At 40.8% G+C, this 26,966-nt stretch overlaps 1 protein-coding gene across 1 annotated transcript in view; it reads left to right on the forward strand.

The window, feature by feature from the left end:
* The first annotated feature begins 398 nt into the window (after positions 1–398).
* Positions 399–26,966, forward strand: part of LOC106589283 (src kinase-associated phosphoprotein 1) — a 48,007-nt gene continuing 21,439 nt past the window's right edge. Inside the window, exons 1-8 of the mRNA XM_014179048.3 lie at positions 399–1,876; positions 3,350–3,455; positions 5,107–5,132; positions 5,520–5,636; positions 25,885–25,965; positions 26,075–26,158; positions 26,279–26,403; positions 26,529–26,592. Of these exons, the coding sequence (XP_014034523.1) occupies positions 1,837–1,876; positions 3,350–3,455; positions 5,107–5,132; positions 5,520–5,636; positions 25,885–25,965; positions 26,075–26,158; positions 26,279–26,403; positions 26,529–26,592 (643 nt within the window). The 5' untranslated portion in view covers positions 399–1,836. The remainder of the gene's footprint in view (positions 1,877–3,349; positions 3,456–5,106; positions 5,133–5,519; positions 5,637–25,884; positions 25,966–26,074; positions 26,159–26,278; positions 26,404–26,528; positions 26,593–26,966) is intronic.

Here is a 26,966-nt window from a genome sequence, read left to right on the forward strand (position 1 = left end):
TTGTAAAAATGTATTCTTATGGATTTCTTTCAAAATCATGTTAATTTATGCAAATGTTAAGTGGTTATAGTTAAAAAAGTATATACAGTCCATTCGGAAACTACTCAGACCCCTTGACTTTTTTCACATTTTGTTACGTTACAGCCTTATTCTAAAATGGATTAAATTGTTTTTTCCCCTCATCAATCTACACACAATACCCCATAATGACAAAGCAAAAACTGCTTTTTGGCTGAAACCATGGTATATCAGATTGTATACCATGGGTATGACAAAAAATGTATTTTTACTGGTTTGGTTATGTTGGTAAGCAGTTTATAATAACAATAATACACCTTTGGGGTTTGTGGTATATGGCCAATATACCACGGCTAAGGGCTGTATCCAGGCTCTCTGCTTTGCGTCGTGCTTAAGAACAGCCCTTAGCCGTAGTATATTGGCCATATACCACACCTTATCAGGCCTTATTGCTTAATTATACATTAGTTGCTTCAACACAGCGCACCCTATCAGTCCTCTAGTATATATATAAATCATTGGATGTAGATGGGTAGCCAGGCAACTAGCCCAAAGTAGGCTTTTATCATAATCTCTCCATAGCATTGCTATGTATGTATGTACTGGCTATGTACAGTAGTGCTGATGCCCCCCTACTAGCAATATGGCTTACAGACCGAAAAGGGACCTGAGGAAGCGAGGAAGTTTCAGTGATCGTTTTTTGGTTGGTGTTTTCTCATAAATATAGGATAATTAACATTTGGTCGGAAGACACGTGAAACTATTCAGCAATTTAGTTACTGATTGAAAAAGCTGCAATTACTTTGTCTCCATTGCGTAGTATAGCGAACATCTCTTATTTTACGTGGAGATCCAGCAGCTCGCGCGCCAAATTATCATCTGACCTGTGCTGCACCAGGTGTAGATAACCTCCACTGCAGGTAGGCCAAACAGATTGTATCATGTCATATCCAGACATAGCGATTTCTGGGTAACAATGTGTTGTATTGAGCACTAGTAACCTACACATTAGCCTACAGTACAGTGTTTGGTGGAGGGATGTCCACTCAGCAGGCCTATAGTAGGCCTAAACAATGTTGGATAAGACATTCCATCGGAAACATAGAGACATATTTCTACATTTGATGTAGGGTAGCCTATTTACTCTATGAAAATAATCTCTGCAATCTCTGTAGAATTTATTATCCACGTATTTTACTCATGTTATGAGCATGCATTAATCTCAGTTAGCTGAAGAGTAGACCTGAGCAATGAAATAGAGTCAACTGTTACCAAAACATCACCAGTTATCTATAGCCTGAGTGTCAGTCTTTCTCTTTTAGCCAAGTCCTTTATTGTGGTCCAGAAAACAAGGTGTATGTATGACAATAACAAAGGAGTTGGCTAAACCAGATTCTTCCACCCATGCTACCCGGTATCACCATATTAACTGGACTCTAATAGACATTCTTGAGGTTGGATGCATACAACCAGAGACTTTGAATAAGCTGATGTGACATATGATATAACAACTGAAGAACACTATTCAAAGGAAGCTTTAGTCACCTCATGCTCCGCCCCATTTTTGTAAATATGGCTTTGCATTAGATGCACACACGGAAATAGTTTTGGTTTGAGAATAGTACGGTACAGGTGCTGTGTGAGTGTATGAATGTAGTGTGTAAGTATTCACAGTCTTTCATTTCAAGCAGTGAGCTGTTACAGTATGACAGGGGTCAGGTCTACACAGATACTATAACCTTTCACTAAAGTATAGCTCTGATTTACTGTATCAAAATTACAATTGTCTGAAAATTCTTCTGGAACTTTGAGAGAAGGATGGGGACAGTCTCTGATGACATTAGGAGGCTTTTGGAGGGTAATGTTATTTATATATATATATATATATATATATATATATATACAGTATATATTGTCTGTTTATTTTAAGCAGTGTGATGTAATGTACTATTATTGTCATAAAGATGTAGTACTCAATCATATACTTAGTGAGCTTTTCGATATCTTTGACATTCTTACGTATAACTAGAAACATTGCTCATAAGAGCAGTGGTGGAAAAAGTACCAATTTTCATACTTGAGTAAAAGTAAAGATACCTTAAAAGAAAATGACTCAAGTAAAAGTAAATGTCACCCAGCAAAATACTACTTGAGTAAAAGTCTGAAAGTATTTGGTTTTAAATGTACATAAATATCAGAAGTACAAGTATAAATAATTTAAAATGTCTTATATTAAGCGAACCGGAAGACATGATTTTCTTGTTCTTAAAATTTACGGATAGCCAGGGTCACACTGACATAATTTACAAACGAAGTATTTGTGTTTAGTGAGTCTGCCAGATCAGAAGCAGTAGAGATGACCAGGGATGTTCTCTTGATAAGTGTGTGAATTAGACATTTTTCCTGTCCTGCTAAGCATTCAAAATTTAACGAGTACTTTTGGGTGTCAGGGAAAATGTAAGGAGTTAAAAGTACATTACTTTCTTTAGGAATGTAGTGGGGTAAAACGAAAAGTTGTCAAAAATATAAATAGTTAAGTAGATACCCCCAAAAATTACTTAAGTAAAAATACTTTTAAGTACTACTTAAGTACTTTACACCACTGCATAAGAGGACATATTGTATAACATTGCTGCTATATGTAGGCCTACTGAGTGTTTTGAATTGTTAAAACAATGCCTGTTAACATTATGATGTGCTGCAGAATTCAGTGATCTGTGTTAAAACTCATCAAACTGTCTGGATTTATATTACACTATTATCTACAGTGGCGCTGTGAACTACTATTTGTGTGCCTTACTGTATTTCACATTCTATGGTCTTTATGACAAAAGAATGTTGCAAGTTCCTTATGGTTAGCCGTCATAGATTTCAATCTGATTCACCCTGTAGTGACAACTGTCAATGTTCCCAAACAGGAATACTGGCATTTGTCAAATTTGCATGTACTAGCAACCAGAGCAACCTGACTTGGCCCTCTGATCAACATTTGCATATGTAAACGCCTTTATGTAATATTACAATTAAAGGAATAAAGAAATCTGAAGTTCAACTTGTTTTTCCTGTGTGAACATGAAAGAGAACATTATTTCTGATATGCTCGTGACTTGGAATACAGTTTGTGATTAAATGTGCCGGTGGAAATTGTAACAGAAAATGGTGTACATTTTCGGAAGAGTTAGATGCTCTAGGTAATGAGACACAAAATATCTGAATTGGCTACTTAGATTATGATGATCTTTTATATAATGTATTTTCAGGATCGTGATGTACAGATAAAACATCTTTCCTCCTCTTATTAAATGTGTGACTTGCCTGACTTGTCTTTCAGACTGTGAGCTCTTTGTATCAGATATCCTACAGGACGAGAACCTCAGTAAACATGCCAGAGAAACACGGGACGTCCTACTTAATAACTTCAGGGTGGTCCACTCCAGGTATGTGGAAGTGCTGTTCCTCCCAATTGGCCCCCTTTATCTCCCAATAAGAAACTTGTGTCACTTAAATCTTACATTAGATGTTCACATTTCCTGAGGCTTTTTGGATGATAGAAAATATAGATTTTAGAGTCTTGTTTGTAGCTAGGTTTCCATCCAATTGGCGACATATTTTCATATGAATATTCTAAAATCTGTAGAAAGAAAATATCCACATTTTCCAACCAGTGGTGTGTTTCCACTAAACGGACTTGTTGAGGATAAAAATCTGTTTGTGATTATGTAGTGCACACCAAATGTACTTTTTAGCTTAAGTTTTCTTGTACCGAATAAAAATCTAAATTTCAATGTGTTTCCATCGCATTTTCAAATCTACCGATAGTTTTGTCACAAAACCTATTGCGTTAAATAGCGAATCTACTCTGTATACTCTGGTTTTGGCACGTGTGCTCTAGCCAACAGCTTGCAGATACCGTCAATAGTGTGCATCTGTAGCCCGCAATTCGGGGCATTCTGCATGTGGGCATTCCCGCATCTGCAGGAACGTCCCCCTTCGAGTTATCTCATTGGTTCCTGCATGACCCCCCCCCCCCCCTTGAGCGCCCCATTGGTTCCTGCATACATTTTTTTTATGTGGGTCAAAAGGGAAATAATACTTTTATCTGAGTTTTTTTGCCCCCGCCTACCAGAGTCTTCCTTGCTATCTAGTGGGAGCCGGTAGACAGTGTCCTTCGCTCCACCTGCCCTCACCTCAGAACTGAGGGAAAACAGTGCCCGACAGGCAGGGGCGAAGGACACTGTCTACCGGTTGTCCCCACTAGCACAGCAGATGGAAGGCTAGGGTGACACTGTGTACTAGCTAGCTTGCTAGCACATGGTGTCGCCCTCACCTTCCGCATGCTGTGTACCAGAGTCCTCCTTAGGCCTAGCTGGCTAAGCTAGCAAACAGTGTCCTTCGCTCCCGCCTCCCGAACACCTGCCGTTTGCCGCCATTAACAGAAATACGGGAAAACAGTGGCCGACAGGCGGGGGCGAAGGACACTGTCTACCGGTGTAAGGCTAGCTAGCTACGGTTGTCGCCCCTTCTTCTGTCAGTTTTATCGGCGGCTGGCATCCAACGTTATCGTGCATTAACACCACCTTCTGTGCTGGAGTCCTAAATTAAATTCACCAACAGAAGTATAAAGTCTTCCACCGCCATTTCTCGCATAATTCATTTTTACCGACACAAAAAGATCCCACCATGACAAACGAGCAAATGACTTGTCCGCGTTTGTAAAATTGAACCTAAATTTCCATCACAACTTTTGTGATTTTTTTTATTTTTTATACAGTATGACTTTACTCGCATAAAAACTGGATGGAAATGTGGTTTGTGAAACCAAAATATGTGTGAAAGCAAGCACGAGAGGAAATTAATAGATAACTGCAATCTGAGATATCTGCACCAGAAACTAAGCCTTTGAGCTCTACTCTGTGCACGTTGCACTTGTTTGCAAGAGGTTGTCTTGTGGTCTGTGAAGCAGGAAGCCAAAGTAGGGTGTTTGAAGCAATTTAAAGAACTATAAACACCCAGAAAACCTTACAACCTAATTGTGTTATAATTAATTTGCAGTCTAAATTTAACTAATTTCCAACTTTTATTTTGCAGAAATCCTCAGGAGTTTCCTTTCAGATGTAAGTGACTGCATATTTTACATCATAAAACGGTTGAATCCTTACTTGAGGTGTAACTTAGGCTATTTTGTGTGCACTGACATGAATTCAAGCATCTAATACTTTTGGCCATAGTATTTTTTTATTTTTATTTAACCTTTTATTTAACTAGGCAAGTCAGTTAAGAACAAATTCTTATTTACAATGACGGTCTACCAAAAGGCAAAAGGCCTCCTGCAGGGACGGGGGCCTGGGATTAAAAATAAATACAATATAAATATAGGACAAAACACACATTACAACAAGAGAGACAACACAACAATACATAATATTAGGGCATTTCCTGTTTGCTTTTGAAAGTTCTCCCACTGGCTTCCTGACCCTGATTTTGTGTTGGTGCCTTTCTAGCTGAGTCCAGACAGGAAGACAGTTCAGATGACAACCAGAGCTCAAGTCTAGGCCGCTCGGCCCCCTCAGACGACCTTTCTGTGGCCTCTGACTACCAGGACGAGGGCTCTCCTGAGTGTGAGTAAAGGCTTGGTTTGTGTGTGTGTGTGTGTGTGTGTGTGTGTGTGTGTGTGTGTGTGTGTGTGTGTGTGTGTGTGTGTGTGTGTGTGTGTGTGTGTGTGTGTGTGTTTTTTCAATGCAACGTGCATATGTGTTTAAGGCCCAGTGCAGTCAATTTTCCCTGTGTTTCGAATCATTTTGTACAACAGCTGATGAAACTAACACTGTACAAGTGTGAAACAACGTGATTAGACTTATTTCCTGATAGTTGCTGGTTGAAAATGCAATTTACACAGGACCTTCCAATCAGCAGGTTTTGCATGGGTGGACTTTTGGCTTGCCTGGAGACATCACCAGGCGGTAGAAGTTAATAGACCAATAACAAAGAGAATTTCAAACCTCTCTGCCAACATCAGCTAGTTTTCAGTTTACTTATCCATTCTATTAGGTCCCTCACTCAGACCACTCCCAGACAGTCCTAGCAAAAATCTTGCATGAGAAATAGATTTTTGCAGAAAATCTATTTTTGTTTCTTTTTGACAATTTTAATGGGAAAATATTACAGCAAGGTACTTAATTGTTACCCACAAATGATTTGATATCGAGATAAAAACAGCTGCATTGGGCATGTCAAGAGGGTGTTTGCTACATTATATTTGCCATTTGTAAGGGGAACATAAAGTTAAATTAAATAAAACATAGGGACTCTTGCTGTGCACTTTACCTAAATTATGTCAGGACATAAAATGGGTGTCAAGTAACAACATGCCCCCTAGTGGTTGGCTCTGCTGCATGAATGGGGTGTTGGTGGGAATACTAAGGGTGTGGGGATTGTTCACACAGAACTGATAGGTGACCAAGAGCTCTCAGTGGGGAGAGTAGTCTGGAGCCCTCAGTGTATCCATCCGTGTGTACCGGGGGAGGCAGAGGTGTTAAGTCAGTTTCTCTAAGATCAGCCCACACGAAGTGTGCTCTGTAGCTCAAGGCGAATGAGGTGATTGATTAACCCTTACCCTGCTCTCCATTCCCAACTCAGTTTGAAATACAACACTGTAGCTGAGAAGCCATGTGTGTTCCATCTCTCTTCCCTTTGTCAGTCTTGCTCTCCATCTTCCTTTCTCTCTCTCTCTCTCTGTTTCTCTATCTGTCTCTCTCTCTGTCTCTCTATCTTTAGTTGTATGAGACATGGTAGTACTTGACTGGTTATTCAGAAGTGGCACAGTGACTCACCTAGAGCCTTGGGTGCCCCATGCACTCAGTAGGGGGTTATGCCATGACATAGATGATGGGCATCTGTTTCTGGATCGATTTGGAGGTGGAGGGTCCGTCGTGGTCTGGGGCGGTGTGTCACAGCATCATCGGACTGAGCTTGTTTTCATTGCAGGCAATCTCAACGCTGTTCGTTACAGGGAAGACCACACCAGATACTGACTGTTACTTTTGATTTTGACCCCCCCTTTGTTCAGGGACACATTATTCAATTTCTGTTAGTCACATGTCTGTGGAACTTGTTCAGTTTATGTCTCAGTTGTTGAATCTTGTTAAGTTTGCTGAAAATAAACGCAGTTGACAGTGAGAGGATGTTTCTTTTTTTGCTGAGTTTACAAGGGATTGAAAGAACTGCAGGAAGGATATATAGGAAAATGGATGTTATGGGTTCAGTTGGTTCCCCTATGTAGAGGAGACCCATGACACTCAGTAGGTATTTGACATGGGAATTTGACTGCCTCTATTTCTCTGCTCCCTAACCTGAGTGTTGAATAAGTGCATTCGATGTAGTCGCCGACACAGCGCCCAGTGTTGTTTCACTAAATGGCCTGGCCTGTTGTCTCCAGTGGACTGGCTGACACCAGATTTGTAATGGCTGACAGGAACAGATGGACCCTCTATTGTTTGCCTCCATGTGTCTGCATGGTAATTTGAACTGCGTTTCACCCGCCGACCACACAGTTGACCTGACCGTGCCTGCAGTCTCACCCCAGCCCGGTTGACAACAGCCCCCATCACCACCCAGCACTCCTCCAGTGTGAGGAGGACTTGGGAAGCGGAGGGAGGGAAGTAGGAGATGGGGGGCAAGGTACTATGAGTCTTGGCATGTCATTTTGCAGGGTCAAGTTTACGATCTGTCTTAAAAGAAGTATAGGGATATTGGTTGGCAGCCGAGGCGATGAAAGTATTTGCATCAGACCATTGTATCAGGAGCGGCCAGAGGAGATTGGGTTTTGATACTGTATCTCTGCTTCCGCAACATTTTTGTAGTCATAATGATTGTGCTCATATATTGTTATCTCCTGTATTTCTTCAGGTGTGTAGAAAAGGTGTGATTATTCATTTAGTAAAACATCTAACAATATGTTTCATAGTGGACATATTTGTTATTGAACGCTTACACGACCTGTTAAAGCTGAAACAGACACCAACTCTCAAACTGACATCTCACCAGATGATTAGTGTCTGTTTATTGATCCCATTGATTGCTATGATCTATTGACGAACATGTCTGAGTGGTGAGAAAGGTCTGTTCGTTAGAAGCAGGGGTAGGCAGGGCTATTGTGTGGTATCAGAGAATGCAGGTAGCCTGGGCCCTTGTGTCTGCTGACTGATAGATATCGGAGACAATGGGCAGCAGGCTCCAGCTCTGACAGTGCCAACACTATTTCCTGCATCAATTACGGCCAATAAGAAAAAGGCCAAGATAAACATTTTTGAATTTGAAATAGTCATTTCAGATAAATTGTATCAATTTTTTTCTTACATTGGGTCAATATAATGTAAATCTAGAATTTGAATTGCCAAAGAGTGTGCTAACGTAACATTTTTGTGTTTTGATTGGTATAATTTAGTTCGGAAAGAGTTTGCTTTCAATTATATTATGCTATCAGTTATAAGAATGCTAGTAGTATACAGTAGTATACAGTATCTAAAGATGCACCTGCCCCAGTCAAAGATAACGCAGGACTAAATAAATAAAGAGATTTGTGGGGTTGGGCTAGACCTTGAATGGCCTCTGTATAGTAAGTGGTTTTAGTGGAGGAAGCTGTTAAACCTCAACTTGGATGGAAAATTACTGAGGATAATAGCAGATGATATTGCCACTCCTATTTGCCATATCTTCAATTTAAGCCTACTAGAAAGTGTGTGCCCTCTGGCCTGGAGGGAAACAAAAGTCATTCCGCTACCTAAGAATAGTAAAGCCCCCTTTACTGGCTCAAATAGCTGACCAATCAGCCTGTTACCAACCCTTAGTAAACTTTGGGAAAAAATGGTGCTTGACCAGATGCAATGCTATTTTACAGTAAACAAATTGACAACAGACTTTCAGCACGCTTATAGGGAAGGACATTCAACAAGCACAGCACTTACACAAATGACTTGATGATTGGCTGAGAGAAATTGATGATTAAAAGATTGTGGGGGCTGTTTTGTTAGACTTCAGTGCAGCTTTTGAAATTATTGATCATAGTCTGCTGCTGGAAAAACGTATGTGTTATGGCTTTACACCCCCTACTATATTGTGGATAAAGAGTTACCTGTCTAACAGAACACAGAGGGTGTTCTTTATTGGAAGCCTCTCCAACATACTCCAGGTAGAATCAGGAATTCCCCATGGCAGATGTCTAGGCCACCTAACTTTTTAAAATCTTTACTAACGACATGCCACTAGCTTTGAGTAATGACTCAACACTAGTCAACGACTACAGCGACTGAAATGACTGCAACACTTAACAAAGAGCTGCAGTTAGTTTCAGAATGGGTGGCAAGGAATAAGTTAGTCTTAAATATTTCAAAAACCTAAAGCATTGTATAAGGGACAAATCATTCACTAAACCCTAAACCTAATCTAAATCTTGTAATGAATAATGTGGAAATTGAGCAAATTGAGGTGACTAAACTGCTTGGAGTAACCCTGGATTGTAAACTCTCATGGTCAAAACATATTGATACAACAGTAGCTAAGATGGGGAGAAATCTGTCCATAAAGCGCTGCTCTGCCTAGTTACTGTAACAACACTATCAACAAGGCAGGTCCTACAGGCCCTAGTTTTGTTGCACCTGGATTACTGTTCAGTCGTGTGGTAAGGTGCCACAAAGAGGGATTTAGGAGAATGACAATTGGCTTAGAACAAATGTACACTGGGAGCTAACATTAATGATATGCATGTCAATCTCTCATGGCTCAAAGTGGATGAGTGATTGACTTCATCACTACTTGTTTTTGTAATCTGACAAGCTGAATGCACGAGCTGTCTGTTTAAACTACTAGCACACAGCTCGGATACCCATGCATACCCCACAAGACATGCCACCAGAGGTCTCTTCACTATCCCCAAGTCCAGAACAGACTATGGGAGGCGCAGAGTATTACATAGAGCCATGACTACATGGAACTCTATTCCACATCAGGTTACTGATGCAAGCAGTAGAATCAGATTTAAAAAACAGATAAAAATACACCTTATGGAACAGCGGGGAATGTGAAGAGCCCCCACACACACACACACACACACACACACACACACACACACACACACACACACACACACACACACACACACCACAGGTACAGACACACGCATACGCACACACACGCTAGCACATGCACTCTACACACGTGCACATTGTAATATTGTTGTATGGTGGAATTATACATTTTGTATTGTAGCTATGTAGTGGTGTAATAATGTTATATGATGTACTGTTTTATCTTTTTGTTCATGTGTAATGTAAGTGCCTTAATGTGTTTGGACCCCAGAAAGAGGCAGTAGCTAATGGGGATCGCTAATAAATACAAATACAAAAATACCTCGGATACCGATTATCTTTATTTTAGCTGGTACTTTGCTGACTCTGCTACAGTACTTAGAAATTCTGTGAGAAACAGACCTGGCTCTCCCTGTGAGTGGTCATGTTGTCTATCCACTCAGTGAACTTCTGACCCCTGGCCTCTTGGCTGGTCAATCTGTGACCTGTCAGAACCCAGTAACCTTGTCTAGAATATTGACCTGGCTGCCCATAGTAACTCCACAGATCTACATTTCTTTTGACTTGGAAATACCCACCCTTCAGAAAACATGAGCTGCAGGGAGATTCCTTTTCCAGTGTTCATTGGTGCATGGATTTCAAGCCACTCATGCTACTCATTTGCAGGATGCACAGAACATATTAATGACCATGTTCTTTTATCCTTTCTCCTTCACTCTCTCCTTTTCCCTCACTCTTCTCCTCTGCTTTAGTCAAGAGACACATTACAAGACTGGAACAGGCTCGGCATGATGCTGGCCCTGCCATCAGGGTTCAAAAGTTCACGCTATTCCCCTGGGGCTACTGTGCTGCTGCAGATGCTGATAGTTTTTCCTTTCTCCCCCTGCTCCTTTTCTCCCCCTCGCTCTCCTTCTGCGCCCTCTCTCCCTGTTTAGACTATTCATCTCCAACACTCTCACTCTCTCATGCTGCCTGGCAAGAGGAGAGGACTGCTTGAAGGGGGGATTTGGATGTCTTTAACTGAAGGGCATCCATCACTCTTGTCTCCTCGTCCCCACTACAACCTCTGCCATGTTGTTTTCTGGCACCTTCTGTAAAAAGCTATTTTGTTTCAGCTTTCTCCTTAATTTCCTTTGTTTAATTGTTTTTTTCTGGTGTAAGTCTTTGGTAAAACACACAGAGAAAACAGGGCTGTGAGAATGTCAACGTGTAACACTCTACATTAGGAGTGTCAAACACATTTTGCCCCGGGGGGCCGCATTCGATATTCGACGAGGTCCAGAGGACAGCACTGAAAATGTCTTATATTTCCTCGCCGTCAAAATGTGAAATAAATTGTTCTCTATACATTGTTTTGGAAATGTTTTTTGCTCCCTGACTGTTTGGTGATTTTTTTTGCGAGCTGGACACAGTAGAAAAACTGTATGAATGTAGGTCCATAATCATTTCTGCACAGTTTCGATTTGGTTTTAGTCATTTAAAAGTAAATTGAGTGTATTTTTTTTTTTTAATGATTTTTTACTCAAATCCCCGTGGGCTGGACTGGACCCCATCATGGGCCAGATCCGGCCCGTGGGCTGTATGTTTGACACCCCTGGTCTACATAGACAGCATGTAGAGTGGGAAGCCCGGGCTGGGTGGTTCTAATCTCCCCTTTAGCTTTCAATGACAAATAGCAAAACTATCACATGCACTAGGTTCACCCAGAGGTTAGGCTTCCCAGGTATCTCCTGCGTTCACTCCCTTGCCTCTCCCCCCTCCTGTCTTGCAAATGAGAATTAGATTTTTTTTCTCCACTTGAATCCATTTCTGGAGATCAATCAAGTTTTGATGCCAAGCCAAGGTGGCCCGCTGATATCTTAGGGTAATAAATGGAGAGTAGAGAGATGTGTTGGCCTGTGCAAAGACAGTGGCACAACAGCTTCCAAGACCTCTGGGATTCCTTTGTTTAATTGGGGCTTTAATGTAGCACTTTGAGGTCATTAACATGCCCTTGTGGAGTTATTTGAGGACACTGAATTCGATGCATCCCTCTTGTTCATCAGGGATACCTCTGGAGAGCCAATCGCACTGTGTGTGTCAGCGTGACAGGGTTACCTCTGTGTGGAACCATGTGCCTGTACTTTGTGAGCAGATTGCTTATCTACAATGGAAATGATCTCCAACGATATATTGTAGCCTGTATTGTAACTTAGCCTTATCTCAGGGAAATAGTGTGGGAACACTGTGTGGAAAATAACACGCTCAATCTTGTAAAAACACAGTAGTTAATATTGTCAAAAAATCTAATCTAATTTTATTTGTCACATCTGCCGAATACAACATTTTTACATTTACATTTAAGTCATTTAGCGGACGCTCTTATCCAGAGCGACTTACAACAGGTGTAGCCTTTACCGTGAAATGCTTACTTACAAGCCCTTAACCAACAATGCAGTTGAAGAAATAGAGTTAAGAAAATATTTACTAAATAAACTAAAGTTAAAAAAATTAAATAAAAAGTAACACAATGAAATAACAATATTGAGGCTATATACAGGGGTACCTGTACTGAGTCATTGTGCGGGGGTACAGGTTAGTTGAGGTAATTTGTACAGCGAGTAGAAGCAGTGTAAAAACAAAGGGGGGAGGGGGTGTCAAAATAAATAGTCCGGGTGGCCATTTGATTAATTGTTCAGCAGTCTTATGGCTTGGGGGTAGAAACTGTTGAGGAGCCTTTTGGACTTAGACTTGGCGCTCCGGTAACGCTTGCCGTGTGGTAGCAGAGAGAACAGTCTATGACTTGGGTGACTGGAGTCTTTTACAATTTTTTGGGCCTTCCTCTGACACCACCTAGTATATAGGTCCTGGATGTCAGGAAGCTTGGCCCCGGTGATGTACTGGGCTGTACGGACTACCCTCTGTAGCGTCTTACGGTCGGATTAGATTGTTCTACTGATAATAGTCATGCGAGGATTAATCCTGAGTTTGGGAGTTTGTCCTAATGCAGATCTGTCTGTCTTCTTCTGAAAACAAAAACATTGTTAGCAATAGACCTCTCCCCTCTGAATAAACAGCTCATGGAAAATGTGTATATCAATGATTGAAACCACTTTGTGATTTCACTACATAATAGGCCTATGTAGATAGATTTGAGTTTGAGTTTATTTTTATTTTTACAGGGACAGTATTTGCCTCTGTGAAGTCTCCGGCCCTCTGCCACAGCGTTCTTTAACATGGGGCAGTATGGCTTGTATGTAAATTATGTCACAATGTCTGTTTTTTTGTACTTGCAGCCTTAAAGTCTTGGTCCTGTTTATTGAATCAACGTTTCAGTAAAAGTGCCGGTTTTAGCCAGCCAGCTAATTTTCAACCGCAATCCCTGGGCAGGTTATTAAAAACAATTACAATAACAATACAGACAATCATAGAGCAGTGAGCACACACAGAGCAACATAGGACAAGCAAGACATAGCACAAAAAGCAACAAGACAAAATCCATAAAAGCAACAAAGTGTTTCCATACCTCACAAGCTACAGACAACATGGAAAGCGGCAATACACAACTCGGGATTATGTTCACAAATCTGATTGGCCTTTAGCCATGTCTTCATTTTTTTTTTTTGTGAAAGTGTGATAGGTGGTGCAGTTATGTGTGTCTGATGGCAGTGTATTCCAAACATGGGAAGCTCTCAACATTATATTAATATAGTGTTGATCCATAAGTTAAATTGATTATCAAGCAAGTCAAATTATTAAATAACACTCATCAGCAAGCACACCACAATGCAAATAATAATGGGCTAAATCTAATCATAAAGTGAGGCGTATTCTATCCAAATAGCAGATTACTTTATTGGACTTTTGGCACTAAATTACCTCAGTGCCACTGATATTTTCAATTCTTGTTATTTTTGTTGTACAGTGCCTTGCGAAAGTATTCGGCCCCCTTGAACTTTTCGACCTTTTGCCACATTTCAGGCTTCAAACATAAAGATATAAAACTGTATTTTTTTGTGAAGAATCAACAACAAGTGGGACACAATTATGAAGTGGAACGAAATTTATTGGATATTTCAAACTTTTTTAACAAATAAAAAACGGAAAAATTGGCCGTGCAAAATTATTCAGCCCCTTTACTTTCAGTGCAGCAAACTCTCTCCAGAAGTTCAGTGAGGATCTCTGAATGATCAAATGTTGACCTAAATGACTAATGATGATAAATAGAATCCACCTGTGTGTAATCAAGTCTCCGTATAAATGCACCTGCTCTGTGATAGTCTCAGAGGTCCATTTAAAGCGCAGAGAGCATCATGAAGAACAAGGAACACACCAGGCAGGTCCGAGATACTGTTGTGGAGAAGTTTAAAGCCGGATTTGGATACAAAAAGATTTCCCAAGCTTTAAACATCCCAAGGAGCACTGTGCAAGCGATAATATTGAAATGGAAGGAGTATCAGACCACTGCAAATCTACGAAGACCCGGCCGTCCCTCTAAACTTTCAGCTCATACAAGGAGAAGACTGATCAGAGATGCAGCCAAGAGGCCCATGATCACTCTGGATGAACTGCAGAGATCTACAGCTGAGGTGGGAGACTCTGTCCATAGGACAACAATCAGTCGTATACTGCACAAATCTGGCCTTTATGGAAGAGTGGCAAGAAGAAAGCCATTTCTTAAAGATATCCATAAAAAGTGTTGTTTAAAGTTTGCCACTAGCCACCTGGGAGACACACCAAACATGTGGAAGAAGGTGCTCTGGTCAGATGAAACCAAAATCGAACTTTTTGGCAACAATGCAAAACGTTATGTTTGGCGTAAAAGCAACACAGCTCATCACCCTGAAAACACCATCCCCACTGTCAAACATGGTGGTGGCAGAATCATGGTTTGGGCCTGCTTTTCTTCAGCAGGGGCAGGGAAGATGGTTAAAATTGATGGGAAGATGGATGGAGCCAAATACAGGACCATTCTGGAAGAAAACCTGATGGAGTCTGCAAAAGACCTGAGACTGGGACGGAGATTTGTCTTCCAACAAGACAATGATCCAAAACATAAAGCAAAATCTACAATGGAATGGTTCACAAATAAACGTATCCAGGTGTTAGAATGGCCAAGTCAAAGTCCAGACCTGAATCCAATCAAGAATCTGTGGAAAGAACTGAAAACTGCTGTTCACAAACACTCTCCATCCAACCTCACTGAGCTCGAGCTGTTTTGCAAGGAGGAATGGGCAAAAATGTCAGTCTCTCGATGTGCAAAACTGATAGAAACATACCCCAAGCGACTTACAGCTGTAATCGCAGCAAAAGGTGGCGCTACAAAGTATTAACTTAAGGGGGCTGAATAATTTTGCACGCCCAATTTTTCAGTTTTTTATTTGTTAAAAAAGTTTGAAATATCCAATAAATTTCGTTCCACTTCATGATTGTGTCCCACTTGTTGTTGATTCTTCACAAAAAAATACAGTTTTATATCTTTATGTTTGAAGCCTGAAATGTGGCAAAAGGTCGAAAAGTTCAAGGGGGCCGAATACTTTCGCAAGGCACTGTATGTTTATTGTTCTCATAAATGATCAATTATGTTACTACATTAATACATTGATTAAAAATCAAATGCTTTTATTGTTAATTCAGTAAAGCCCATATAAGTGTCTAATAAATATTGATATTCTATAACCAATAAAAAAATGACAATGTACAAATAATCAGACACATAGGGAAGGTATTCAGTGCCAGTTCCAAAATGCAAAACTTAAATGCTCAATTGAAATGCACAACATTATAAATGCATTTATATTTTCATATAACTGCACATGATTCATGCCACAATGATAATCGAAAACGGTTAATGGTAAACAGAAAATGGCAGATGATTAACAGAAAATCGTAAATGCAAGGTGAAATGGAAAGTGGCTGTTTTCATTTTCCAACTGCTCTCTTTTCACTTTCACTTTCAAAGTGTATGCAAATGATTTTCCTGGAGGCGTGAACCAGAAGAGAAACACGGCACCACCATGTAGTTAGTTGTACATCCTAGACATGTCACGCTGGCTGTGCATTGATCTTAGACTAGTGTAACCACCGGGGTTTGAATCTGGTGTTTTGTAAACCAGAAGAACATATTAGCCTGCTAAACCAAAGTTGCTCAACAAAAGGCAAAGTTATTCATCACATGTGGGTTGTGGGTAGTCACCGAACCACTTCTTCCTGGTTAGTAGTTCGCATGATGAGTAACCTTGAATAGTTACCTGAATAGTTGCATTGGCTATAGGCTTTGGTTTAGTGGACTAATGTGCTCTTCTGATGTGCAGAAGACTTGTTCAAACCCTGTTTGTTATATTTGTCCTGTGGCTCAGATGGGGCTCTGTGAGGAGGACGAGGTCAAAGGATGGTGAATTGTAACTGAGGTGATTCAGTTACCACACATGTAGGCCTAACCTTGCCTGAGATCTGAAGAGTTGCATTTGCTCCCCGAATCAATGCTAGGCTTCAGCTTCAAGTCTATGCTTTTCTGGTTCGCAGGAGACCTGGGTTGGGTTGGTTCGCAGCCTGTGAGTTGGTTACACTAGTTTAAAATCCATGTACAGAAGCCCGGCATGGCTAGGATGTACAAGACGGTGTGGTATTGCTCTCTTGGTTCACGCCTCCAAGAAGCAGTTTGCATACACTTTGAAAATTAAAATGGAAAATGAAAGAGAAAATGCTTAATTGGGTAGTTGGGAAAGGAAAACAGTCACTTTCAAATTCCCTATGCATATTGCATTTACAATTTTCTGTTTACCATTTCTCATTTTCCTTTTACCATTTACCATTTTTATTAAACATTTCTGTTTACCGTTTTAAATTTTAATTGAACCATTTTCTATTTTCATTTTAACTTTGCAATTTTAATTGTGGCATGAATCATTTGCACTAACATGAAAATAGAAATGAATGGATTATTTTCACATTCCTAGTTAGCAATTAAACGTCCACACCAGTAGAAAGAAAAAAATTTCGAGCTGAAAGACGATGGCCAGAGCTCAACCATGATGTTGCACAACGATTTAAGTCAATAAGTCATCGTTTTAGTCAAAGTATGATATATTTGGGCTTGAAGTGACAAATCCCGAACTGCCCACTTCATGCAAATGTGTGTAAATGCAGTGTCTTTTCCTATGATGTAAAAAATATTTTCAGCCTACGTTTCGTTTCAAGGCTGGGTTTTATTTGAATGTTACCACCCACAAGCATTGTTTATTAATCAGAAACAGCTGCAAAGTTATTCCTCTTCACGACTGAGATGAGCCAAACAGCCTTGTGTCCACTTGAGCCATAGAGCATTTTTTTTAAATATATATATAATTTGTAATTTTTCACTTATTTTTTCTGTATATATAATATATATATTATAAATTGTATAATTGCATGATATGATAGCATTTTGCAAAACCTGCTTCCCCGTCGCCCCAAGATGAATGGTTTTGACCACTAACGTTTTGCTTCACTACTTGCTCTACTGCTTTGATTGGTGTAGCGTTAGCTAAAAACCACAAGTGTCTATCCAGCTAATGAAAAGGCAGCCACAAAAGAAAAATCAAGGAACTTATTGTTACATGTCATTTGCGGCATGCATGATCAGGCTAAACTGACTTTGCTCATATTTTTTCACTTCTCCTGTGAGAACCATGAGCGCGGATGACTTGGCTTTGCTGTACCTCAGCCAAAACCTGCCAGTAGCTTACCTACCAAAGGTTGCATCATGTCCATTACAATATAGAAAAAAGCATAGCAGCTATCTTTCAATAGTTATCCATATTACCGGAGCCTCATCTTATACTTTCTAACTATTTCTATGGCGGATTCGCAATTTATGGAAGATGTAAAAACTTTGGAGATAACAATAGATGCTGAAGTCAAAGATATGCAAGTGGTTTCCATCTGTGGCGAAGTTTTCCCTAAATCAATGCTTATGACAAATCCAGCTCCAGAAACAGCCTTAGAGCCAGGTTGCTAATCTTTTGAATATGGTGTAGTTAAAAAAACAGCAACAACAGATTAGCTAGCTAGATATAGGTTAGTGTGCTAGCTAGCTACACTGACAGCTGTCAGTACCCTATTTGTTGATGTTTATCAACTCCATGTGGAAATTACCACACCCTATACGTGAAAATGTTTAAGTAGTCTTCGTCATTCTTTGGAGGTGGAACCTAACTGTGCATTTCCTCTCTAAGAAAGGTAACTTCCTCTGGGTTGGGTGGTGGGAGTACTTTAAGCATTGCATTTTTGAACTGTCACTGATCACCCACCATAACTGCAAGGCAGCAGTATTATAATATGTTTTATTCTGTACAGACTTCCTTCTTTTCACTCTGTCATTTAGGTTAGTATTGTGGAGTAACTACAATGTTGTTGATCCATCCTCAGTTTTCTCCTATCACAGCCATTAAACTCTGTAACTGTTTTAAAGTCACCATTGGCCTCATGGTGAAATCCCTGAGCGGTTTCCTTCTTCTCCAACAACTGATTTAGGAAGGACGCCTGTATCTTTGTAGTGACTGGGTGTATTGATACACCATCCGAAGTGTAATTAATAACTTTACCATGCTCCAAGGGATATTCAATGTCTGCTTTAAAAAAACAATCCCATCTACCAATAGGTGGTCTTTGGGAGGAACTGGAAAACCTCACTGGTCTTTGTGATTGAGTCCATGTTTGAAATTCCCTGCGCTACTGAGGGACCTTACAGATTAATTGTATATGTGGGGTACAGGGATGAGGTAGTCATTCAAAAATCATGTTAAACACTATTATTACACAGAAAGAGTCCATGCAACTTATTATGTGACTTTTTAAGCACATTTTTACTCCTGAACTTATTTAGGCTTTCCATAACAAAGGGGTTGAATACTTATTGACTCAAGACATTTCAGTTTTTCATTTGTAAACATTTCAAAACCATATTCCACTTTGACATTATGAGGTATTATGCATAGTCCAGTGACAAAAACAATCTATATTTAATCCATTTTAAATTCAGGCTGTAACACAACAAAATGTGGGAAAAAAATCAAGGGTGTGAATGCTTTCTGAAGGCACTCTATATGCAGTATATATGGCTCTGATTTCAACTATGCGGTAAGAATGATTGTGTAGGCAAACATTTACATATTTCTGACAGCGGACAGGTTTTGATTTTCTTATATTTTTCTTACATTTTCCTTCTGCAAATGCTAGAAATATTCCCTCATTCTGACAGTATACAGTATTGGCCTACTACAACAATCTACTTACAAACTGACATGCTACATTCGATATAATATAATAGCCCATTCATTTTGTTTTGAAATATGCTATTGATTTTACTAAATTGGTCTAAATAGAAGGTCATCCTTTCCATGTTGGTGAAAAAAACTCTTGTTTATTTGCTATTTTATGTGGAACAATGTACAATGTCTTCCACCAGTTTTAGCCCTTGTTTCTCATCAAATAAAATGTATCGGTACATTAGAATGGCTAATAATGATCAATATTTTCCCACAAATTGACGAATCACTGAGGTTTTCCTTAGACCGATGACATAATCAAGGAAACACTAAAGTTCTAGACATTTCCCCCCATGTTGGCTGGCTGATAAATCTTAATTTAGATTTGTATGTAAACAAAAAAAATAGATATTATGTTATATTGCATGTCTTATACTCAATCAATTTCGCTACAATAGCCTCTATCAAAACAGACAATTATTATCTTATCCAAAATGGCTTTAATTGTACTTTTTTACATGATCAATTATACATTAATCCCAGGTTTAGCTTACTTAGAATTTTGTGCTGCTATTTCTCAGTTCCCACAATGTTAGCACAAAACAATTGTACTTTGCTTCCTGATGTAAATGAGGCAACTGCCAATATGTATGCCATCTGAATCCCTATTTTAGTTTTTATTCCCACTCTATACCGACCTAGATTTATACATTTTCATCCAAAACTCCCTCATTGGTTTGCTGTTGTATTCAGTGTTTTATCACAGATAGACAAACTTTCCTATGGGCTGTGCTCCGCCATTGTTGGTATTTGTATCCCGACTGTAGTTTTTCCAAGTGTCAGTGAGGCGGCTGAAAGCCATACCCTGTGATTAGAGGATAATTGTATCTGCAGTTAAGCATTTGAATAGTGGTTGTAAATCTATGAGAGGGAATTTAGGGCGATGTAGAGTCACTCCTTATGGATGCCCAGGGGGAACCCGATGTCACTTAAGATTTCTCCCTCTGCCCCTGAACACTGGCACAGGGAATGGGAAAGCAGCAGAGCCTGGCAGGACTGACACAATATTTTTCTCCTGCACAGAGGCACAGAAAGGCAAGCGATCTGCTCCCTCTCATAGCCATTGGCCTACACAGAGGCTAATATTTGACCTCTCGTTGCTATCACAATACCGATACATACCATACTGTACATTCTATTTCCATAAATAAAACATGAACCTCTACTAATGTAATGTATGCTTTTGCTCAGAAGCGTACATTACAAGATTGATTCTATATGCTCTGTGTATCGATGAGTAAAATCCTAATCAGATCAGTGGCTGGAGTTGGGTGGCAGGGAGGACATTTGGCCTTTAACCTCAGAGCCTCTCTGTCTCTCTCCTACTCCCCCCTGACGGTGGCTTTGTGGAGGGATACACACACAGGGAAGAAGGAGGCTCTCCTACTGTAATGAGGAGAAATGTATCCATTTAGCCTGGGCTGTGTGCAGATGGAGTGCTGGGCAGGGTGAGGGTGCACTGAGTGGATCCTTTTTCCTAATTAAGGACAGTGTCGGAGGGGGTCACACTGTCGCTCTGTCTTCCAAAGCAGCATTCCTCCCTCTCACTCCGTCCCCCAGGCCTGGGGGGGGCCACCCTCTGCCTTCTGGTTCACCTCATCACCAGGGTTCACACGGAGGTCAGGTCTTGGCCCTGTTTTATCTCTACTCCGACTCAATGCAGTATCTTTCTCAGCAAAAGACACAGGAAAGAGGCTAGTGCTAGGGATCCAAGGACTACTGAGGAGAAACAATATGGTTCCTATCCTAATCCTCTCCCGGTAAGAGGTATGTCATCAATTCACCTGCTCTACTAACCCACCTGACCCAGCTTGAACAGTTCCAGGACACAACCATTTTGGCTCACCTAAAACTGATTAGGAGAATGTCCACTCCTGGATCAGATGGTTAGCAGCCCTCCAGGTAACGATGAGTAATTTAACCCAGGTAATGTTGACACCTACCCAGGGTAGTTCCACATTGAGCTGACACACTGAGTCTGGGCAGCACCCTGCACACCAGGCAGGCTACCTTGAGATTTTTATGTTACTCAATGTAAATCACTGACAGCCTCTTTACACCATTTATTGTTTTTATAACATATTTGTTGCGTTATGGCAATATAGATATAATATCATGTGTTTGTCCTCCCAACTACCATTTGCCTTCATTATGATTCACTCTCTAGCCAGCCTTGGATTGACTTGCAGCATAACTAAAGTGGATTTTAATGGGAGAATACATTAACTCCTTCTGGTCATTATCGCATAAATCAAGAGATTTTTGTTGGATCAACTGCTGAGCTCGTAACACCATGCTGAGACTAAGGGTGAATAACCAAATGAGAGAGAGTGGCCATGACACTGCTATGGCAGCTCACATGCATCATATATCACTTTGGTTTAAGGGTTAACATGAGGTTTTTGTAGGTGTATATCTGTTTAATTAATAACTATATAAATGATATGAATGACACTAATTTAAACAGGAAAGAATGAAAATAAAGGAGATGCATAGCGCTGAATAATTAACAATGCAATTTACGATTGATAGAAGAACAGCTTCCATCTTGAATTTGGAAGAAGCCTTCAATAGATGGTGCTCTTAAGTTTAGGGAAAATATAATCTCATTGCTTCTTTATGTGTCTGTGTTTTAAGAAACATCCCAATTGAAACAAATTGGATTCTGTATGGTTTGTGTGAATATACATGTTTTTAATAAATATTTTCACATTTTGGCTCAAACCAAGAGTAGATACATTGCTATAGCTGTTGATAAGTATTTTCATAAGACGAGGTATTGCTTGCTCTCAACCAATCAGAATTTGTTATACAGAGGGGTGGGATAAAAATATGTCAGGGGAGTAGGATTTCTGAATGTACAGTATGTGAACTTTAAGGTTACACTGCTACCCTGTGATATAACCCTGGACCAATCAAAAATCATTCTAAATCCCCAGCCCCTTAATTGTTGGTGAATTTTGTCCTCAAGCTGTAAGAGCAATTCCTTGACTGTTGCGATATATTTTAAATCCAGTATGAAACACATCCCTGGTTTAAACCACAAGGCCTGGTCAAGGAGCTCCCTTTGAGGGTGAGAAGCCATTGTTCTGTTGTTTACTGATTCAAGCAAATCTAACCGTCCCTTTTTGTTGACTTTATATCTCCTCAACTATTAACTGGGAAAGACCTTTGAAAAGGGAAGGAAGTAGATGGATGAGGGGATTAAAAGGTGCCATGACAGGGAAGCAGGCCTGGAACAGAGCACTCGATGGATGAGGTGACTGGGCTTTTGTTATGATAAATAAGGTTCTCTTTTTAACCAAATTGTCTGTAGCGGCGTAGCGCTAGCTGCCGTATTTTTAGTGACACGAGTCAGTCGCCCACAAAGCAGGTTGATATGTGAGCGGGGTAGTGTCATGAGGTGTCTCGGACCGCACTCTGAGCTGACCGCCAGTGACCACCTTTTCTGTCAGTAGAACCTGCGAGGTACAGCGGCCAGTGCAGCGTTTATATGTCACACACGCACAGGATGGGATTATAACGTGTTCCTTATACGACATTCAGATATGACTTTGATTCCATTGCACTCTGGACCAGGTTCATTTGCATACAGTAAAACAACGGGGGCAGATAGCTGCTGACATTTTGGCTAGGGGAGCTCTACCAGTGCAGTCTAGAGGCTATCAGCTCTGTCTCTTCCTCTCTCGTGTTTTGGATTTTGTAATAAATGAGAGAGACGCTCCTCTCCGCTGAACGTTGGGGGGTTTCGTCTACTTTGTTTGGACAAGAAGACTCAGTTGTGGCGCAGTGTGTTTGGTTTTGTTCGTTGAAAGTCAAGGTCTGGTTCAAAGGGGATGGATTGATTCCAGGCCTCTTTCTCTGTCATCAGTGGTCCGAATTGAATTAAAGGTCACCCAGACTAGTATAAATGGGCTTTAAATAACTCCTGCAACCCAAACCAAAGGGGGCCACCTGTTCCCCCATCCTCTCTCCTTGGTAACTAGGCTCAAGCCTGATGACAGGTTAATTGAAAAGTGGTTGGGATTGAGCTTCGTTTTGTCATGTATGTTCAGGAGGACAGGCACTTTGGTTGAATTCCATTCAACTGTGGAATCCTAGATGGAGTCGTAAAGAGAGACAAATAATGGCCATTTAAAGTCAAAATGAAGATGTAGTGGATGTTTAAATCAAATTCAATGGTATTTGTCACATGCTTCATAAACAACGTGTAGACTAACAGTGAAATGCTTACGGGTCTGTTTCCAACATTGCAGAGTTAAAGATTTTAAAAAATATATATAAATAGTGACATGAGGAATGAATACATATTGAATAACGAATAACAATTACGAGTAAAAAATAACATGGCTCTATACAGGGAGTACCAGTACCGAGTCGATGTACAGGGGTACAAGATAATTTTAGGTAGTTCTGTACATGTAAGGAAGGGGTAAAGTGATTACTTGTGTAGTATTACTTTAGTGCCGTGTTGCAAACAGGATTCACATTTGTGAATATTTTGATTCTGTACAGGCTTCCTTCTTTCCACTGTCATTTAGGTTAGTATTGTGGAGTAACTACAATGTTGTTAATCCATCCTCAGTTTTATCCTATCACAGCCTTTTAAAATCTGTAACTGTTTTAAAGTCACCATTGGCCTCATGGTGAAATCCCTCCGGGGTTTCATTCCTCTCCGGCAACTGAGTTAGGAAGGACGCCTGTATCTTTGTGGTGACTGGGTGTATTGATACATCATCCAAAGTGTAATTAAGAACTTCACGACGTTCAAAGGGATATTCAATGTCTGCTTTTTACATTTTTTACCCATCTACCAATAGGTGCCCTTCTTTGCGAGGCATTGGAAAACCTCCCTGGTCTTTGTGGTTGATTCGGTGTTTAAAATTCCCTGCTCAACTGAGGGACCTTACAGATAATTGTATCATGTTAAACATTATTGTTGCAACACTGTCCATGCAACTTATGTGACTTGTTAAGCACATTTATACTTCTGAACTTATTTAGGTTTGCCATAAAAAAGGGTTTGAATACTTATTGACTCAATCAGTTTCAGCTTTACATTTTTAATTCATTTGTAGAGTCTAGTGTGTGTGCGGAGAGTCAGTGCAAGACAGTTAGTGCAAAGAAGGGTCAATGCAGGGAGTCCGGGTAGCCATTTGATTAGCTATTTAGCAGTCTTGTTTAGCAGTCTTATGGCTTGGGATTAGAAGCTGTTCAAGGTCCTGTTGGTTCCAGACTTGGTGCACTGGTACCGGCTTGCCGTGCGGTAGCAAAGAGAACAGTCTATGGCTTGGTTGGATGGAGTCTTTGGCCCCAGTGATATTCTCACCTCCCTCTGTAGTGCCTTGCAATCGGGTGCCTTGCAGTGGTCGTACCAAGTGGTGATGCAGCCAGTCAATATGCTCTCAATGGTGCAGCTGTAGAACCTTTTGAAGATCGGAGGGCCCATGCCAAATCTTTTCAGCCTCCTGAGGGGGAAGTGGCGCTGTCGTGCCCTCTTCACAAATGTGTGGGTGTGTGTGGACCCTGTTAATTCCGAGGAACTTGAAGCTCTCGACCCGCTCCACTACAGCCCCATCGATGTGGATGAGGGCGTGCTCGCCCTTCTGTTTCCTGTAGTCCACTATCAGCTTGCTGACGTTGAGGGAGAGGTTGTTGTCCTGACACCACACTGCCATGTCTCTGACCTCCTCCCTGTAGGCTGCCTCATCGTCGTTGGTGATCTGTCCTACCACTGTCATGTCATCAGCAAACTTGATGGCTTTGGAATAGTGCGCAGCAACGCAGTCATGCGTGAACAGGGAGTACAGGAGGGGACTAAGCACACACTCCTGAGGGGCCCTGGTGTTGATGGTCAGCATGGCGGATGTGTTGTTGCCTACCCTCACCGCCTGGGGGCGGCCCATCAGGAAGTCCAGGATCCATTTGCAGAGGGAGGTGTCAGGTCTCAGGGTCATGAGCTTGCCCTGATTTTATACTGCGACATGTGTAACACAGTGTGGCTCTCTGTACCACATCTGTTAGATGTCAGTTAATAGCACACACCTAAAGGCCTCTGAGGTGCAGAGTCACTGTATGACTGAAGCTCCAGACCAGGGGGGAGTTATACAGAGACCCTTTCTGTTCATTCCCCACTGCATTGTTGGTTAAAGGGCTTGTACGTAAGCATTTCACTGTTGTATTCGGCGCATGTGACAAATTGTTTCATTTGATTTTGCAGTGGGAGCAGATGTACTGTATCTGCTGCATCGCTAATCTGCAGCACCAAAATTGTTCTGTCATCTCAGTACATTTACAGAAGTGCTGTAAATGTATTGATCCCAGTTTCCCCTAAGCTAGCAGTGGGGTATTTGATCCAGGGACAGCTGGCAGTGTGGCCTGTTGCTGCTTCCTGCGTATGAGAGAACCATCTTCAACATGGAGTCCATGACAAATACAATAATAGACCAACATTTTTCTGTCATCTTATATGTATCCTACTTTGTGATCTTCTACAGACTTTGAGGAGATCCAAATGGTGGCAGCCCAGGATCTCAGTAACATCTTGAAACAAGGCTACCTGGAGAAGAAACGACGGGGTACTAAGATTATGGAGTCGATTATTATGGAAATATGGAATGTTGAGTGCTCATTTAAAGACGTGTGGGAAGAATGACATTTGTTATTTTCATTACGTTTTCCATTTAGATCACAGCTTCTTCAGCTTAGAATGGCAAAAGCGATGGTGTGTCCTCAATAACACAATATTCTACTACTTTGGGAGCGACAAGGGTTGGTTTGATCCCTTACATAACACTAAGACATACAATTTACCCATGTAGTTATTTATGCATGGTACTCATACATGTGAACATTTTGGTGAGGAGGTTGAGTTGACACTTCTTCCTTCAGACAAGCAGCAGAAGGGTTCCTTCTATATCAATGGCTACAGTGCAGAGCTGGTGGCCAACCTACGTAAAGACTCCAAGAAGAATGCCTGCTTTGAGCTGAGTGCCCCTGACCGACGCTCCTTCCAGGTGGGTGTACAGTACAATAACAATACAACTGACTACTAAACAATGGGATCGAATGACTGTAATGTTTCATAGCATACCAGTCTGACCTAATGATCATACTTTATGATGGTGTCTATCCTCCCCAGTTCACTGCTAGCAGTCCGCGAGAGGCCAGGGAATGGGTGGACCATATCAACTTTGTCCTGAAAGGTATATCAACATAGTTCGAAAGCGATTTCAAAGACACAGTAGTAGAAAATGATATAGTGAGGATTGTGTACGTTTTCTTGTCCTCTGTTAGATTGGTGTTGCCTCACTGCCTTTTTGCCTGAAAGGGCAGAAAACAAACCATTTTATATCCATTCCCAAATATATCCATCTCCAAAACAACCAATCAGACGCCTTCCAAACCTCCTCATCCGCTACGTCACAAGGCATTCATGTCATATGTTGTCCCCCCCCCCCCCAATAATTTCCTCCTTACGGGAAATTGATTGGTAGTTGTTCTGGTTATCTTCTAGCGGCATTGATTTCTGCATGGCCTATGGTGTATCACAGAGGACCTGATACCCTGTGTTGCAGTG

The sequence above is a fragment of the Salmo salar genome, chromosome 28, assembly GCF_965601325.2.
Source record: "Salmo salar chromosome 28, fSalSal1, whole genome shotgun sequence".
NCBI lineage: Eukaryota > Metazoa > Chordata > Actinopteri > Salmoniformes > Salmonidae > Salmo > Salmo salar.